Genomic DNA, 14,994 nt, shown 5'->3' on the forward strand with positions numbered 1-14,994 from the left:
GCCATCTTCTGGAAGAAATTGGTATTACTGATTGGCTCAAAAATGCAAGAAGGAAGCATGGTGTTTGTATCCTTCAGTATGTAGTAACTGCTTATTATTTGTCACATATTCTATTGGTTCTCACTCATGTGCCTAAGCTATCTTCTTTGACTGGAAATCTTTCCTCCCTTCAACTGGCTAACTTCCTGCTCAGATTTTTAATTCATCCAAAGAGGTTTATAAATAGTAAATATTTTAGAATTTGTGGGCTAACAAGCAAAATTGAGGATGTTATATAGGCACTTATATAATAATAGAAAAAAATTTTCACAACATTTTCATTGATTAAATTTAAAATATAATGACAGTTTTGAGTATGAGTTTTGGTAAAACAACTCTTTTAAAGAGAAAAATGAAATTCTTTTGGGGGGAGGTAGAAGATAGACATTTCTCTTAATTAGGGTTTAAAGTTATTCCCTACCATTAAAATCAATTACAAATGTTTGACTCTCAATCCTGATCTGTAATGAGATTTTACATACTTCATCTTTGAAAAATGTGTTTTCACCCAGATAAATACTGCTCAAAACTAATACCAATCCAAGGGCATATGATAATTGAGCATGTCAATCTTTTAGAAGTCAATTACAGAGGTAGATTATTCTTTTGATATTTTCTTTTTAGCATGATTAATAATTATTTCCAATTGAAAGTTAAATGAAAGCTAATTGCACAGTGAAATGGGTCTTAAAATATGGAATTTTCCTTTGTATTTGCATGGAGATCTTTCAATACCACTAAATTATAGTTTGAGCTCAAAAATATAACCACTGCAAATCTGTTTGAGAATGGAGATCTTACTTTTTGATTTAACTTGTAAATCTACTAATGTTATTTTTTGTCAAAATACCTTAGAATAAGTTTTGCATGTAAGTGCTGTGTTGTTTTATAATTTTAGGTTGAGTTCATTAAGAAGCGTCATTAAATGATCAAAACTAGCAAATTAGCAAAAACTAATTCTAAAGCCTTTCTGTCAGTGTTCCATAATAGTAGTTAGGAGGGTTCTTTTCATTTAGAGAAACTTCAATCTTGACCCTGAGTTAAAAAAAAAATCACAATAAAACATTATTAAATGCTGTGTGGTAGGGCAAGTCGGGATATTCAGCGCCTAATTCTGACAAGATTTCATGGAAGTCCATGAGAACAAATGAAGTTTATTATTAACACTACTGGTTCAATAACACATGGTAGATTCAAATGTTTTCCACAAAGTACCTGTTGATTGATAATACAATAATGGTATAACCATAGAATTTAGCACCTTACAAATTCACAAGTGTTGAAAATGTGTCAAACGGAGCCTTTTTCTACTTACGTAAGTTGTAACACATCATAGCTGATTTCACTTCAGATGCAATTAATTAGTGTTTTCTCTACTTCTTTAACAATATTGTCACCTGTTTCATGTAGCCTATTCATAGAAGCTATTCTTCAGTCGTTTCAAACATTGATTTCTGGAACAAATGGGCACAAATAAGCTGTATCAATAACACCTGTCCATTCATTAAGAGCCATGGGAAACCATTCAAAATAATTTGCCTTCACCAAATAACTTAAACTGCCTATTGATGTTGTTCCCAGCATCTTTAACACTTAAAGCAGCTGTTCTCACCTAAAGGCTAGTGGTCTTAAACCAGTTTATTTTTTCTAGATGTATTTCTTCAGCTGCTGCAAACATCATTTAATTAACATACCATAAGTAAATGACTTTCTTTGCCTGTCTAACAAATGAGCCACGGGCTCTTTTCTCTCATTTCTTTCTTTGAAGAAATTTTACTATGAGGAGACATCAAAATTTTCTAACTTTTCTGATTGATTCCTGTGGTTTGGGAATGTTGTGATGGCTGTTTAGTCTGGTGGGTAGACATCTTGCATTCTTTAAGCACAGAGAATGGTTCACTGCAGAATAATCATAATATTTTGCCATCTAATTTGATAACAAAATAATCCACACTTAACCATACCTTAAAGATGGAATATTTTAAGTCTACATTTTTCTTTTTCTTTTTTTAATATGATAGGTATATGTTGGTAATAAAACAAACCAATAAATTGTCACAGTATGGTAATAACGCATGGCACTTGAAATCGTGTCAGGTAAAAATGTGTTGTGGTGATTTGTAGTAGGTAATGGAAGTGATAAGAATGCCACATATGGTCTCAATCATGAGTTCTTTATTGTATGGTAAATGCAGCCATTAACAATAGGTAAATAAGTATGGCTTATTCCAAAAATATATTATTTATGGACACTGAAATTTGAATTAAATATAATTTTAGGTGTCATTAAATGTTATTCTTTTGATTTTTTCCAGTCACTTAAAATGTAAAAGCTAGGTGTGCAGTGTGCTCTCTCTCTTGCAAAATAAACTTGAAAAGAAAATCCTATAACAATATTTGGACAGAGGAGCGGATTGCTCTGCCTTATTATTGTAAAAAGGCTTAGTTGGAATTCTTTCCAGAGAGTCGGGCTGAACAAATAGTGAGTTCTCCCAGAGAGAGGAAACAAAACAGACGGGGGAACCAATCAATGATTGTCTCCACCATGCCCACTGTATGTAAATGGTTAGCTCACCATTCTTCAAAGCAACAAGATTTCAGGAAGGTGGACAGAAACAGTCTTATAAATTATAATAGACAGATAAAATAATTACTTCTAAATAAATGGAAGGGCCAAAACAATGAATATAGAGGAGTTAGCCATGTCAAGATGAGATACTAAAATTTTTATTTTTTCCACATGTAATAATCAGCTAATATCTGAGAAAAGAAACAGGTGGAAATATAAATAATTTCAAGAATAAAGCTACTGTGAGATATTTTTCAGGTGCCCTTAACTAATTAACTGGAAAGAAGTTGTTTCTTGTTTAAAAGAGTGATAAAGGGATTCTTGACATTTTAATTTCATTCATTCTCTTTTGAAGTGTTTCCAAAAGGCAGTGGAACCTATAAAAGTGATTCATCATATTCCCAATTGAAAATTAAGTGAATGTGTAAATAAAAAGTTCCAAGTTTCATTTGTACTTGGAAGACTGCTTAAAAGCTCAAAAAGTTCATTTATAAGAGTGGTAGTTTTTACCCCCCCCCCCCTTGATTCATTTTTTAAACTATTTTTTTCTTAACTTTGTTTATTTAGAGAGAGAGAATACCATGCAGGCTCTGCACTGTCAGCACAGAGCCTTACACGGGACTTGATCCCACGAACATGAGATCATGACCTAAGCTAATATTGGGAGTCAGACGCCGAATTGACTGAGCCACCCAGGTGTCCCTACTTTCTATTTTAAAATAGTGTAGCATATATCTGTTTATTTTTAAAAATATATTACTGTAGGGGCACCAGGGCGGCTCAGTCAGTTAAGTGTCTGACTTTGGCTCAGGTTATGATCTCACAATTCCTGAGTTTCAGCCCCCTGTCAGGCTCTGTACTGACAGCTTGGAGCCTAGACCCTGCTTCAGATTCTGTGTCTCCTCTCTCTCTGCCCCTCCCCTGCTTACACTCTGCCCTGCCCTCTTACTTACAAATAAGTAAATTAATAAAAACATTAAAAAATAAAAGATATACTTGTAAAAATTTTAGAAAATGACAGGCAAGCTAGAGGCACCTGGGTAGCTCAATCAGTTGGGTGTCAGACTCTAGATTTCGGCTCAGGTCATGATCCTGGGAGCATGGGATGAAGTCCTGTGTTGGGCTCTATGCTGGAGCCTGCTTAAGATTCTCTCTCTCCCTGGGCCTCTCTGCCCCTCTCCTCACCTGGTACTCTCTTTCAAAACAAAAATAAAAACCCACATGCAAGGGAAAAGTAATGTCTCCGTAATCTTCCTACCCTGTTAACGTGTTGGTTTGTTTCTTATCAATCTCTGACTTTTTTTAAAGTTTATTTTATTTTGAGAGACAGAAATAGAGAAGGGCAGAGAGAGAGCGAGAGGGAGAATCCCAAGCAGGCCCCTCACAGTCAGCACAGAACCCAATTTAGGGTTCAATCTCTCCAACTGTGAGATCATGACCTGAGCCAAAATCAAGAGTCAGATGCTTAACAGACTGAGCCCCCAGGTGTCCCTCTTTTCAATTTCTTATATATCTAGACCCCTGCCTCCCATATTTTTTTAAAACAAAAATGAGTATATACCGTACATAGATTTGGGACTGCTGTTTTCTTTTTTTTTTAATTTTTTTTTTCAACGTTTATTTATTTTTGGGACAGAGAGAGACAGAGCATGAACGGGGGAGGGGCAGAGAGAGAGGGAGACACAGAATCGGAAACAAGCTCCAGGCTCTGAGCCATCAGCCCAGAGCCTGACGCGGGGCTCGAACTCACGGACCGCGAGATCGTGACCTGGCTGAAGCCGGACGCTTAGCCGACTGCGCCACCCAGGCGCCCCAGGGACTCCTGTTTTCAAGAAATAGGTTTTGAAAATTTCCCTGTGGTCAAATTTTTGGTCATCTCATACCTTTTAACTTTTTTTTTTTTGCTTTTCTTCCTTTCCAGTTGAGAGAATAATATCAAGTAGAAATGAAGTATATTGATATGCTGAGGAATGCAAATATGTTAACTTTTTTCTTCTGAAATTATACTTTTAAAACTTTGAAATCACTAAGATTTTCATATTTAACTACAATACAAAATCTATAATACAGAAAGAATACGAATAATAATAATATCTTTAAAATACAAACTCCCACCGGGCACCTGCCTGGTTCAGTTAGTAAAACATGCAACTCTTAATCTCAGGGTCATGAGTTCAAATCCCATGTTGGGCATGGAGCCTACTTAAAATACAATTTTAAAAAAAGAAGAAGAAATAAAACTAGAGTAAAGAAAATGTTATGAAGAAAATCAGAAATTCCCTTTCATGCCTTCAAATGAAATTATAAACTCAAAAGGCTACTTTATATAGATATTCTCTAGAAGGAATTGGCAAACTATGGCCCATGGACCAAATCCAGCCCACTTCCTGCTTTTGGACAGTCTACAGCTAATCATAGTTTTTACATTTTATTTATGTATTTATTTTTTAAGTTTTTAAAATGTATTTATTTTTTTTTCTTTTTTTTTTTCAACGTTTTTATTTTATTTTTGGGACAGAGAGAGACAGAGCATGAACGGGGGAGGGGCAGAGAGAGAGGGAGACACAGAATCGGAAACAGGCTCCAGGCTCTGAGCCATCGGCCCAGAGCCTGACGCGGGGCTCAAACTCACGGACCGCGAGATTGTGACCTGGCTGAAGTCGGACGCTTAACCGACTGCGCCACCCAGGCGCCCCAATGTATTTATTTTTTAAATGTTTATTTTTGAGAGAGACAGAAGGAGTGAGTGTGAGTGGGGGAGGGGCAGAGAGAGAGGAAGACACAGAATCCCAAGCAGGCACCAGAGGCTGTCAGCACAGAGTCTGATGCAGGGCTCAAACTCACGAGAACCATGAGATCATGACCTGAGCTGAAGTCGGACGCTTAGCCAACTGAGCCACCCAGGTGCCCCAATTTATTTATTTTTTTTGAGAGAAAGAGAGTGCAAAAGCGGGGGTTGGGGGGGCAGAGAGAGAGAGAGATGGACAGAGGATCTGAAGCGGGCTCTGTGTGGACAGCAGAGAGCCCAATGTGGGGCCTGAACTCATAAACTGTGAGATCATGACCTAAGACAAAGGCAGATGCTTAACCAACTGAGCCACCCAGGTGCCCCTACATTTTATTTTTTTTAAGTATATAGTATTTTTTAAAGTTTATTTATTTTATTTGAGAGAAAGAACAGGGAGGGAGAGAGAGAATCCCAAGCAGCCTCTGCACTGTCAGCACAGAGCCTAACACGGGGTTCAAACTCATAAACCATGAGATCATGACCTGAGCCGAAACCAAGAGTGGGTTACTTAACTGACTGAGCCGTCCAGGAGACCCCACTCCTGAAAGTTTATAGCAATAGCAGAACCAGAGTTTTGTCTGGTTTATCTGACCCAGAATCTGGATGAAAGTATTCCTATTATAGAGTCAACTAAGTATAGTCATGGATTTTTAAAAGACTGGCTAGATGTTCCTGGGCACAGTCCCACATCCTAAGTGAACCAGCAACCCTTTAAAATCACACCACAGTAACTCTTTTGTGCTTCAGATACAGCTTGTACATCTAATTTATTTAACTAAATTGCCTCATCTTATATATATGTTAAACCGTGCAAGCTCAAATCAAGTAGGAGGATTCTGCTGACCAACACTATGAACCTTTCAACAAAGGAGCATTTGAGGGGGGGGGCGGTCAGGCCTAGGCCCCACAACACTTTCCTTTGTATCAGCACAGTGTACCTGATCTCTGCAAGGGCTGATAGCCCTGAGTCATCCCCTGCATCTGTAATGCAGCTGCCCAGTGCTACTGGCATTATCTAAGTAAAACCCCTATTAGAGTGTTAATCCCCTCCTCAAACACTTCCCTCTTGAAATTCAACTTTCAAGAGCCAACATAATCTGGCCTCACATACCTCCCACCATTCATTCCACTAATTTTCATTTGGCGTTTTTGAGTGAGGGATGGACAAAATGAACCTTGTGTTTTAGAAGGTTAAACTGCTCATGTAACAAGGATGAACTGAAGACTAGAATAGTGGCAGGAAGGAGACTGTTGTAATCGTGAATGGTAACCTTTAACAGAGCAGTTTCAGGAGAGCATTATATACAAGTTTAGATAACACAAATAGAGAAGAAACTGGAACAACACTTGTGGGTAGTGCAATATATCTTCACAAAACAAAGGAGGCTTTCTCATTAGGATGAGAACTTATATTTGAAAAAAAGTAAGTATAATAACTTTGAAGATTTAAAGCTTTAAAACTACAAACTCTTCTCAATAATTTAGGCTGGCTGGGTTTGAGGACCCAGAGGGGGTCCCGTAGGACCAGCCAATGCGATCCTTGGCTTTATACAAGGCGGAAATCAAACAGCAGCTGGGAGGAAGTTAAAGTAGCATTTATTGAAGATCTAAAGAGGGCAGATACAGACTGAGCATCTAGGAGACTCAGAAAGGAAAAGGAGAATGAGTCTCATCTTTGCTTGGGGTCTGGAGTTTTTACTGAGGATGTTGGTCTGGTGTACATGTTCTGTCAGGCATCCAGGAACTGGTCAAAACAAGGGCAAGTGCTCAGGTGTCCTTCATGAGTCGTTTATGCCTTGGAGCCAGTGGTCCTGGTGTCAAGGTGTCTGGAGTCAGCGGTCTTAGAAAATGTTCATGATGACCTCACTCCTTAGATGTTACTTTTGTGCTGGAAGATTCCAAAGAAATCATTAACTCCTTGACATGTACAAGGACATACATTACTGGTACTATAAGCCACGTATAGAGGAGCCATGTAGGTCCTAGCAAGAATATAAGAAGGAAAAGGAGAAAAAAACGCAGGTTTTTTTTCATGGGGTTCCTTTAGTTCCCATATCGTTACAAGAATTTTAACACTGTAAAGATTTTGAAAATGTGCTAATTTGTTTTTATTAAAAAAATCTTTATGTGAAGGTTTAGGTGCATAAAAGTAAACATTTTCTTCTTTGGTTAGTAGTCATTGGCAGACTCTTATGGTCCTGCTCCCTTATCTGTGACTTATGACATGGAAAGAGGAACTGTCACTATGATATATCTATTCATGGAAAATCTAGAAATCCTGAATGAATATTAGCATTCCTTATTATTATTTGTTATTATTTAATAAGTGTTACACACAATAACAAAACCCAAAGAGTGCAAAAAGTTATACACTGATAGGTTCATGTATTTTGTCTGTCCACTTGTCTGGAAGAAAGGCTGCAACCCTTTCAGATTATTGAAGTGGTTTGTAAATCAAAAAGAAGGTTAGAACCAAAGTTAAAGAATTTCAATAAGAAAATTCTTCAATAGGGGCGCCTGGTTGCCTCAGTCTGTTAAGTGTCTGAATCTTGATATTGATATCACTGTTCATGAGTTTGAGCCCCGAGGGCAGCTCTGCGCTGTTAGTGAGGAGACTGCTTGGGATTCATTCTCTCTGTCTCTCTCCCTCTTGCTCAACAAAACAAAACAAAACAAAATAAAACAAAACAATAACAACAAAACAAAACAAAAAACAACCAAAAACAAAAAAACTTGCAAGAGGGAACTTTACTCCTCAGGTATCCTCTGGGCTACCAGGATCCCCCTCCCAAGTCATTACCCTGCTAAATTAGAGAGAACTGTAAACACTTTCTCTCTCTCTGTGCCAGAGACTCCCCTCAATTCTCACGAGATATTCCGGGAACAAAAGTAGGAGACAGTATTCAGACTCACTTTGTTCTTACACCTATATGGTAAAATTGCACTTTCTAGGTAAGGCGTCTCTTGGTTAGAAGAGAAAGATTCCTAGTCTTAATGACCTCTTCAGAACTAGGAAATTTGTCTTCAGACTAAATCAGTGGGAAATTGAGTGAAAAAAGGAGTTAAGGCAGGTGTAGTCACAGAGATAGGAGAACCCAGGAAGGAGGGAATGCTCACAGGATCAAGGGCCTGGAAATCTAAAAGTGTGAGTTACCAGATTTCCCCAAACACAAATGATCAGAGATTTTCTACAATGCTGTTCCAGCAAGAGGGGAGTTCATAATAAAGGTTGCAAGGGGAATGGAGGCATGTGTACTAGAAATTGAAGTTCCCTTTGTACCTTCTGTACTGCTATTAGGTTAGTTTTTCACTTCTTTCGAGAATAACCTCATTACCACCTACCCTCACCTGCAGCCTGTGCTAATGTCTTTCATGTACTTCTGAATCGTTTTAGAGTCTACACATCTTTTAAGCCCTAGCTCCGTTTCACTTCCTCCTTCAAGTCTTCTTTGAAGATTGTTGTTTCTGTCTTTCTCCATTTGCTGAGATCTTTCTGTGTTTATAGTTGCAATCATGCTAGTTATCAGGAAATAGTTATATCAAAGGTGTAAGCCTCCCGTAGCGTTGGGAAGTGTAATTCTTGAATTTGGAGACTATGTTGTAAACTTCTCTTGTATACTCCTTGGAAAAATCCTAGGTTCATACTTATTAAATATACACCCAGGTCTAAATTTCTGTTAAATATTCAAGAACCACTTAAAAATACTTTATAGAACTTTCTATCCCAGAATGCTTTAAATTTTCATATGAAATGTATCCATTTTGACTATCTCAACAAGATCTCCCAAGTCATTCTTATAGCAGAGTTGAAAACTTTCAACTTATTCAGAATTGTCAAAAGAAGGGGCAGCCACCTCTGCAGTGAGAGGACTTCTAACACTGAGCGCTCAAATTCGGTCTGCATTAAATAGCGACCTTATAATTATCTCAATGGGAAAAGTGTCAAATTTCGGAGACACCTAGAAAAGGGAGTGAAACGATCATCTAACAATACAGTTGCTTATTTGTCAGAAAAGGGAGCTGACCCGAGTTCCTGAACACACTGCGGCTCAGACTCCAACCCGGGTTTTACACCATTAGGTGCAGACCAGCCAATTGGGCCGTCTGGTTGCCGTGCATCCTGGGAGCTGTAGTTTCCGGCTGCTGCCTCCTGACTACAGGCTCCACCAAGCAGCTGGAGGACGGTTGCTTGGTATTATTAGCAAGCGGGAAGTATGGCGGTGGCGCGCGTCGACGCGGCTTTGCCTCCTGGAGATGGTAAGGCGATCCTCACCCTTGAGACCTAAGGTTTACTCCACGGAACTAAGTTAAGTAGTTACCTGGTGGAGAGAAGAAGCCTGGGTTTAGGTGTGCAGTTCTGTACCAGTTCTTTCGATGCGGGACTGTGGGCGTCGCGGAGCCGCGCTCCCTTCTGGGAGTTGTAGTTCCTGAGTGTTGCCTAGTTCTGCGGATTTGCGGAAAGGGTCGACCTGGGGACTACATCCCCAGGGTCCTTCGCGTGGCCGGGCTCCCTGGCTCCCGCGCTTCTGAAGCTGCTTGGGTGGTAGATTTCGGGCTGCGGTGACCTTTCTTGGATGTTTACTTCGAATTTTGGATGCCCAAGTGAAAACTGCCGGATCTCCCTCTTTAGCTTTGCCTGTCTCCTTTCCCCCTAGCTTCCTATCACGTTTAAGAAACCGTCTTTCAACCACAGCTCCCTGACCGACGTTAAACCCTTTTTTGGAAGTGTCCGGTGGCTGTGATAAAATCTAGGGGGACCTAGAGGCCACAGTTCTACACCCCTTGTTCTGCAGACCAGGTCCTGGGATCGGGTTTGGTGGCCACCCAGCGGAGCGCAGGGTGTGGATGCTTCTGTGACCGGGAGTCGCCGGGCATGAGCCGAGCTCCTTTGTTTTGGTTACGGCTCCGAGGCTCCGCTGCAGCCTACTGGGTCGGGGGCTGGTCGAGTCCTCTCTCCAAAGCTTGGATCTGGGGGTCATTATCTGAGGGCCGTAACTTCTCGGAGTATGTGTGTGGGGGGAAATCGATAGTTCCAAGGGGTCTGTCGACCCCGTGCAAAGACTACATTTTCATTGCACAGCACACAGCTTTCACCAAATTCTCAGAGAATCCCGTGACAACCCCTCCCCGCCCCCACTCCCCCCCGCCAATGCTAGAATCTATTAGACAATGAAAAAACGTTGAAACCTTTCAGGAGAGCAATCTCGCATAATTATTTCCCACAGTAATCTTAATCTGGGTATAAATTTGAAATTGGCAGTTTCTGTGGCCCCACCCCTTTTTGATATCTGCTTCTCTTAAACTGCACCCACCCCCAGCCCACCACGGGAACTACAGTGATAGCAGTAAACATTTAAGGAGTACTTTTTATGTGAGCCAGATGATGTTCTGAGGCTTTTTTTTTTTTTTAATATCTCATTTTCTCTGTAGAACAACATTGTAAGGCAAATATTATTATCATCCCCATGTTATAGAGTGGAAAAGTGAGCCCCAAAGAGATCAATAACCTGCCCAAGATAGCACAATGGTTAACCCGGGGAAATAGGATTTTAAACGTCTGTGAAACTAAATTACTTTATTGGCTTCTGTGGGCCAGGAATGGGGCTAAGTTTTGTTTATATCATTTCTTTTTTTTATCCCCACCTCAATCAAGTGTATTGTTCTCAATTTGTAGATAAATTAACTGAACTATGATTTTTAAAATAATCGGGGACTTTAGGATATACTGGTAATTAGATTGCAAGCAGGTTGACCTCTATCAAAAGATTAGTTCCATTAAAAAAAATACAATCATTACTTAGCCACAAAATATGGGATAGTTCATATTTAAATGTGAAGCATTCCACAGCATTACATCATAGAAACTTGAGTAGAATATCACAGATTTTTAGGTGTAATTTTTGATATTTCTGAGAGAAAGTGAATAATTTCAATCTGTGGTCTTTTAGAACTCGATTGCTTTAGTTTTTAAATCTTGATATTTATTATGCCCTGGTGTTTTTTAACCTTAAATATAGAGATTTTATGAATATAATTCCATCCCTATGCTCAACCATTGTATTTGTGTTTTCTAACAATTTCTCTTCTATTTTCAAGGATCAGTGGTCAACTGGTCAGGACAGGGACTACAGAAATTAAGTCCAAACTTACCCTGTGAAGCTGATATTCATACTTTGATTCTGGATAAAAATCAAATTATTAAATTGGAAAATCTTGAGAAATGTAGACGATTAATACAGGTAGGTATTGCTATCTAGGGAAATAGTTATATACAACCAGTTTATTATTATACAAAACAATAAAATAACCTAACAAAAAGTAACTATACAGGCCTGGAAAGCAGTAAATGTTACCTTAAATTTTTACATGACAATTTTCCTTGAAGATGAACATTTATTTATGTGCTGCATTTAAAATAGACCAGAAAAAGAAGCATTTGTTAAAAAAGGAAATATTTTATGTTGGCAAAGCGTTGTGTTGCTAAGATAACCTTTTATGTTATGACGGAGGTAAAGAGTTCATTCATTCATTCTTTCAATTAATGTTTATTGGTCTCCCCTTATATATCTGGTACTGCTCTAGATTTTGCCAGACATTATAAGGACCTCATTCTTGTGGAGCTTATATTCTCAAGTAATTGCTCTGTTAAAAGTGTTTTCTTTTGAATAGTTGGAGAGGTTCTGATGGCTCAGTTTTATGTATATTCTCCATTGCTTAGGAACAACTTACAACAACAAGCACTGTAGAGTATTTAGACAAAATATGTGAAAAGTTCAAACTGAGTTTGTATATTTGGGAATATTTGGCCATGTAAACAAATCTTTTTAACCATTGTCATGTGAAAATAATATGCATGTTTTACTAAGAATAATGATATCTTTTCCTTTCCACAGTTGTCAGTGGCTAATAATCGGCTGGTGCGAATGATGGGTGTGGCCAAACTGACCCAACTCAGGGTGTTAAATTTGCCTCATAATAGCATTGGCTATGTGGAAGGGCTAAAGGATCTAGTACATTTGGAATGGCTGAATTTGGCAGGAAATAATCTCAAGGTGAATTTTTTTTTTAATTTTTTTAATGTTTATTTATTTTTGAGAGAGAGAGAGAGAGCCAGAGCATGAGCAGGGGAGGGGCTGAGAGGGAGAGGGAGACACAGACTCCGAAGCAGGCTCCAGGCTCTGAGCTGTCAGCACAGAGCCCTACACAGGGCTTGAACACACGAGCTGCGAGATCATGACCTGAGCCAAAGTCAGGCACCCAACGGACCAAGCCACCCAGGTGCCCCGAATTGTTTCTTTTTTTAATTTACAAAGGTATTCACTATAATAGTGAATACAGAAATAAATAGAATAAAACGTGAAAGTACCTACTCCCACTTCCCAGGGATCATTTCAGTTAACATAAACTGAAAAAATAATTTATTTTGAAACACATAACACAGTCCCATAGTGTTTTCAATGTGGACAAAGAATCTATATTATACTTAGAGGAATAGATCAAACAGTAGAATGGAATGTTAGGAGGGAGACTGTATCATGCTGCATTAAGCTTTGAATAAACGTTTAATAATATAGTAGAGAATATACTGTTTTAAAAGTAAAGAGAGGGTGTTGTATGCAAGCGATGAGTCACAGAATCAACCCCCAAAACCAAGAGCACACTGTATACACTGTATGTTAGCCAACTTGACAATAAATTATATTAAAAATAAATAAATGCAAAATAAAAGTCAAGAGATCTGGACTCTAGTCCTGCTTTCACCACTTAGTAGCTCTAAAATTTTGGTAAGTTAAAATCTCTGTGTCCTATTTTTTGATATGTTAGATGAGGGACTCAATTAAATGATAGTAATAGCTGACTTCTTGATCAGTTAATTAATGCTAGATGCTATTCTAAGCACCTTAACTGTCAACTCATTCAATGTCATGACAGCCTATGAAGTAAGTATAGTCATTATGTCCATTACATAAATGAGAAACTGAGATCCAGAGAGGTAAAGTAACTTGCTTAAAGTCACGTAGCCAGGAAGTTACAGAGCCAGGATTTGAATCCATCCAGTTTGGTTCCACTCTTTACTTATAAACTCTATACTATACCAACCGTCATGTGTTATCACTAAGGTTTTTTCAAGCTATAAATATCTGGGATGACATGGTTCTACTCTCAGAGGGATAATGAGGGTGGAAGCTTGTTACATAAGAATTTACCAAATTCTATTATTACTGCCCCCTCTTTCTCTTGCTAAGCTCTCCTCCTCTGCTTACAATTGGAAGCAGAGGAGGCAGGAGACTCAGCTACGAGGAACTAGGGAAGAATTTCGTTTTTTGATTTTGTCTGATGCTTTTCTTGTGACAGGCCATAGAACAAATCAGTAGCTGCACAGCTCTACAGCACCTTGATTTATCAGACAATAACATACCCCAGATTGGTGATCTATCGAAATTGGTATCACTGAAGGTAAGTCTGTTTGCTATGTCATTTCTGAAATTTTATATTAATATACCAAAAGAAAGTGATCTGATTGGCCTAAAATCATCCCACTCTGTATGAAGAACAGATTGTAACTTCTGATAAAAATTCTATTAGAGTACCAGAAATGAAGTATGAAATACTCTGTTGTTAGTTTCTGTAATTGATTTATTTTAATTAAAACTGATCATTGTAGTTAAGGTTAATTCTTATTTGCCATCCTTTGAACATAATGAAGTCCCCTTTATGTCTAATCAGCCAACACTAGCAGCGTAGCTATGTAATATGTAACATATTGGGCTGACATGTAATCATTCCTGAACTTGAATCTGTTTTTTGACACTCGGGATGGCTGTTTTTTGAGTAATAGTTATCACTAAGTTATCAAAAGTAACTTACTTTAATTTAAAAAGTAAACGTAATATATAGCACTTTTTATGGAGGGGAATGAATTATGCAATCAAATAAGTAACAGTTGCAATTGAAGCTTCAAAAACATGTAGGCTTTTTCCATATTTTTGCATCATTGGATATTATTAGCATTAGGTGAATTTGTTAAACCTTAGAAGCAGTGTTATTAACTCACCGTTCCCCATGTCTTGAGCATAAATCATTTTTAGCAGCAATTACTGTAAACAATCTGATGTGTCCATATACTAAGAGAATTCAAATGAACTAAGGATTTTTTTTCCTGGAATGATTATTTTATCAGAACCCTGGGTATTCAAAGCCTTTAGTTATTCATTGTTGCTGACATAATTTGAATCAGCTTTATCAGCAAATAGCATGTTCTACCTTTCTTAAGCTTTTAGCTTTCAAGAGAATACAGTTGTAAATTGTGGGTTGTGGGTTACCTCTCTCTTTTGGAAAATTTGCTTTATGTGTGATTTTTTTTTTAAGTTTATTTATTTATTTTGAGAGAGAGAGTGCAAGCAGAGGAGGGACAGAGAGAGAGAGGGAGAGAGTGAATCCCAAGCTCTCAGCGCAAAGCTCAACATGGGGCTGGATCTCACAAGCTGTGAGATCATGACCTGAGCCAAGATCAAGAGTCAGACGCTCAACTGACTGAGCCACCCAGGCACCCATATACGTGATTCTTTTAATGTTATCTTTCACTTTTCTCACTCTT

At 38.4% G+C, this 14,994-nt stretch overlaps 1 protein-coding gene and 1 long non-coding RNA gene across 3 annotated transcripts in view; one reads left to right on the forward strand and one right to left on the reverse strand.

Annotated features, from left to right (window-relative positions):
* Positions 1-6,970: 6,970 nt before the first annotated feature.
* On the reverse strand, positions 6,971-9,993 carry LOC123610808. The gene is made up of 2 exons (XR_006718297.1): positions 9,716-9,993; positions 6,971-7,284 (listed from the first exon to the last, which is right to left on the reverse strand). It is a non-coding gene; the product is annotated as an uncharacterized LOC123610808 (long non-coding RNA).
* Positions 9,431-14,994, forward strand: part of CEP97 (centrosomal protein 97) — a 30,305-nt gene continuing 24,741 nt past the window's right edge. For both annotated transcript variants that reach the window (XM_045501877.1, XM_045501878.1), the window contains exons 1-4: positions 9,431-9,653; positions 11,493-11,635; positions 12,290-12,448; positions 13,752-13,853. In XM_045501877.1, coding sequence (XP_045357833.1) covers positions 9,611-9,653; positions 11,493-11,635; positions 12,290-12,448; positions 13,752-13,853 — 447 coding nt within the window. In that variant the 5' untranslated portion in view covers positions 9,431-9,610. The remainder of the gene's footprint in view (positions 9,654-11,492; positions 11,636-12,289; positions 12,449-13,751; positions 13,854-14,994) is intronic.

The sequence above is a fragment of the Leopardus geoffroyi genome, chromosome C2 (genome assembly GCF_018350155.1).
Source record: "Leopardus geoffroyi isolate Oge1 chromosome C2, O.geoffroyi_Oge1_pat1.0, whole genome shotgun sequence".
Classification (NCBI taxonomy): domain Eukaryota; kingdom Metazoa; phylum Chordata; class Mammalia; order Carnivora; family Felidae; genus Leopardus; species Leopardus geoffroyi.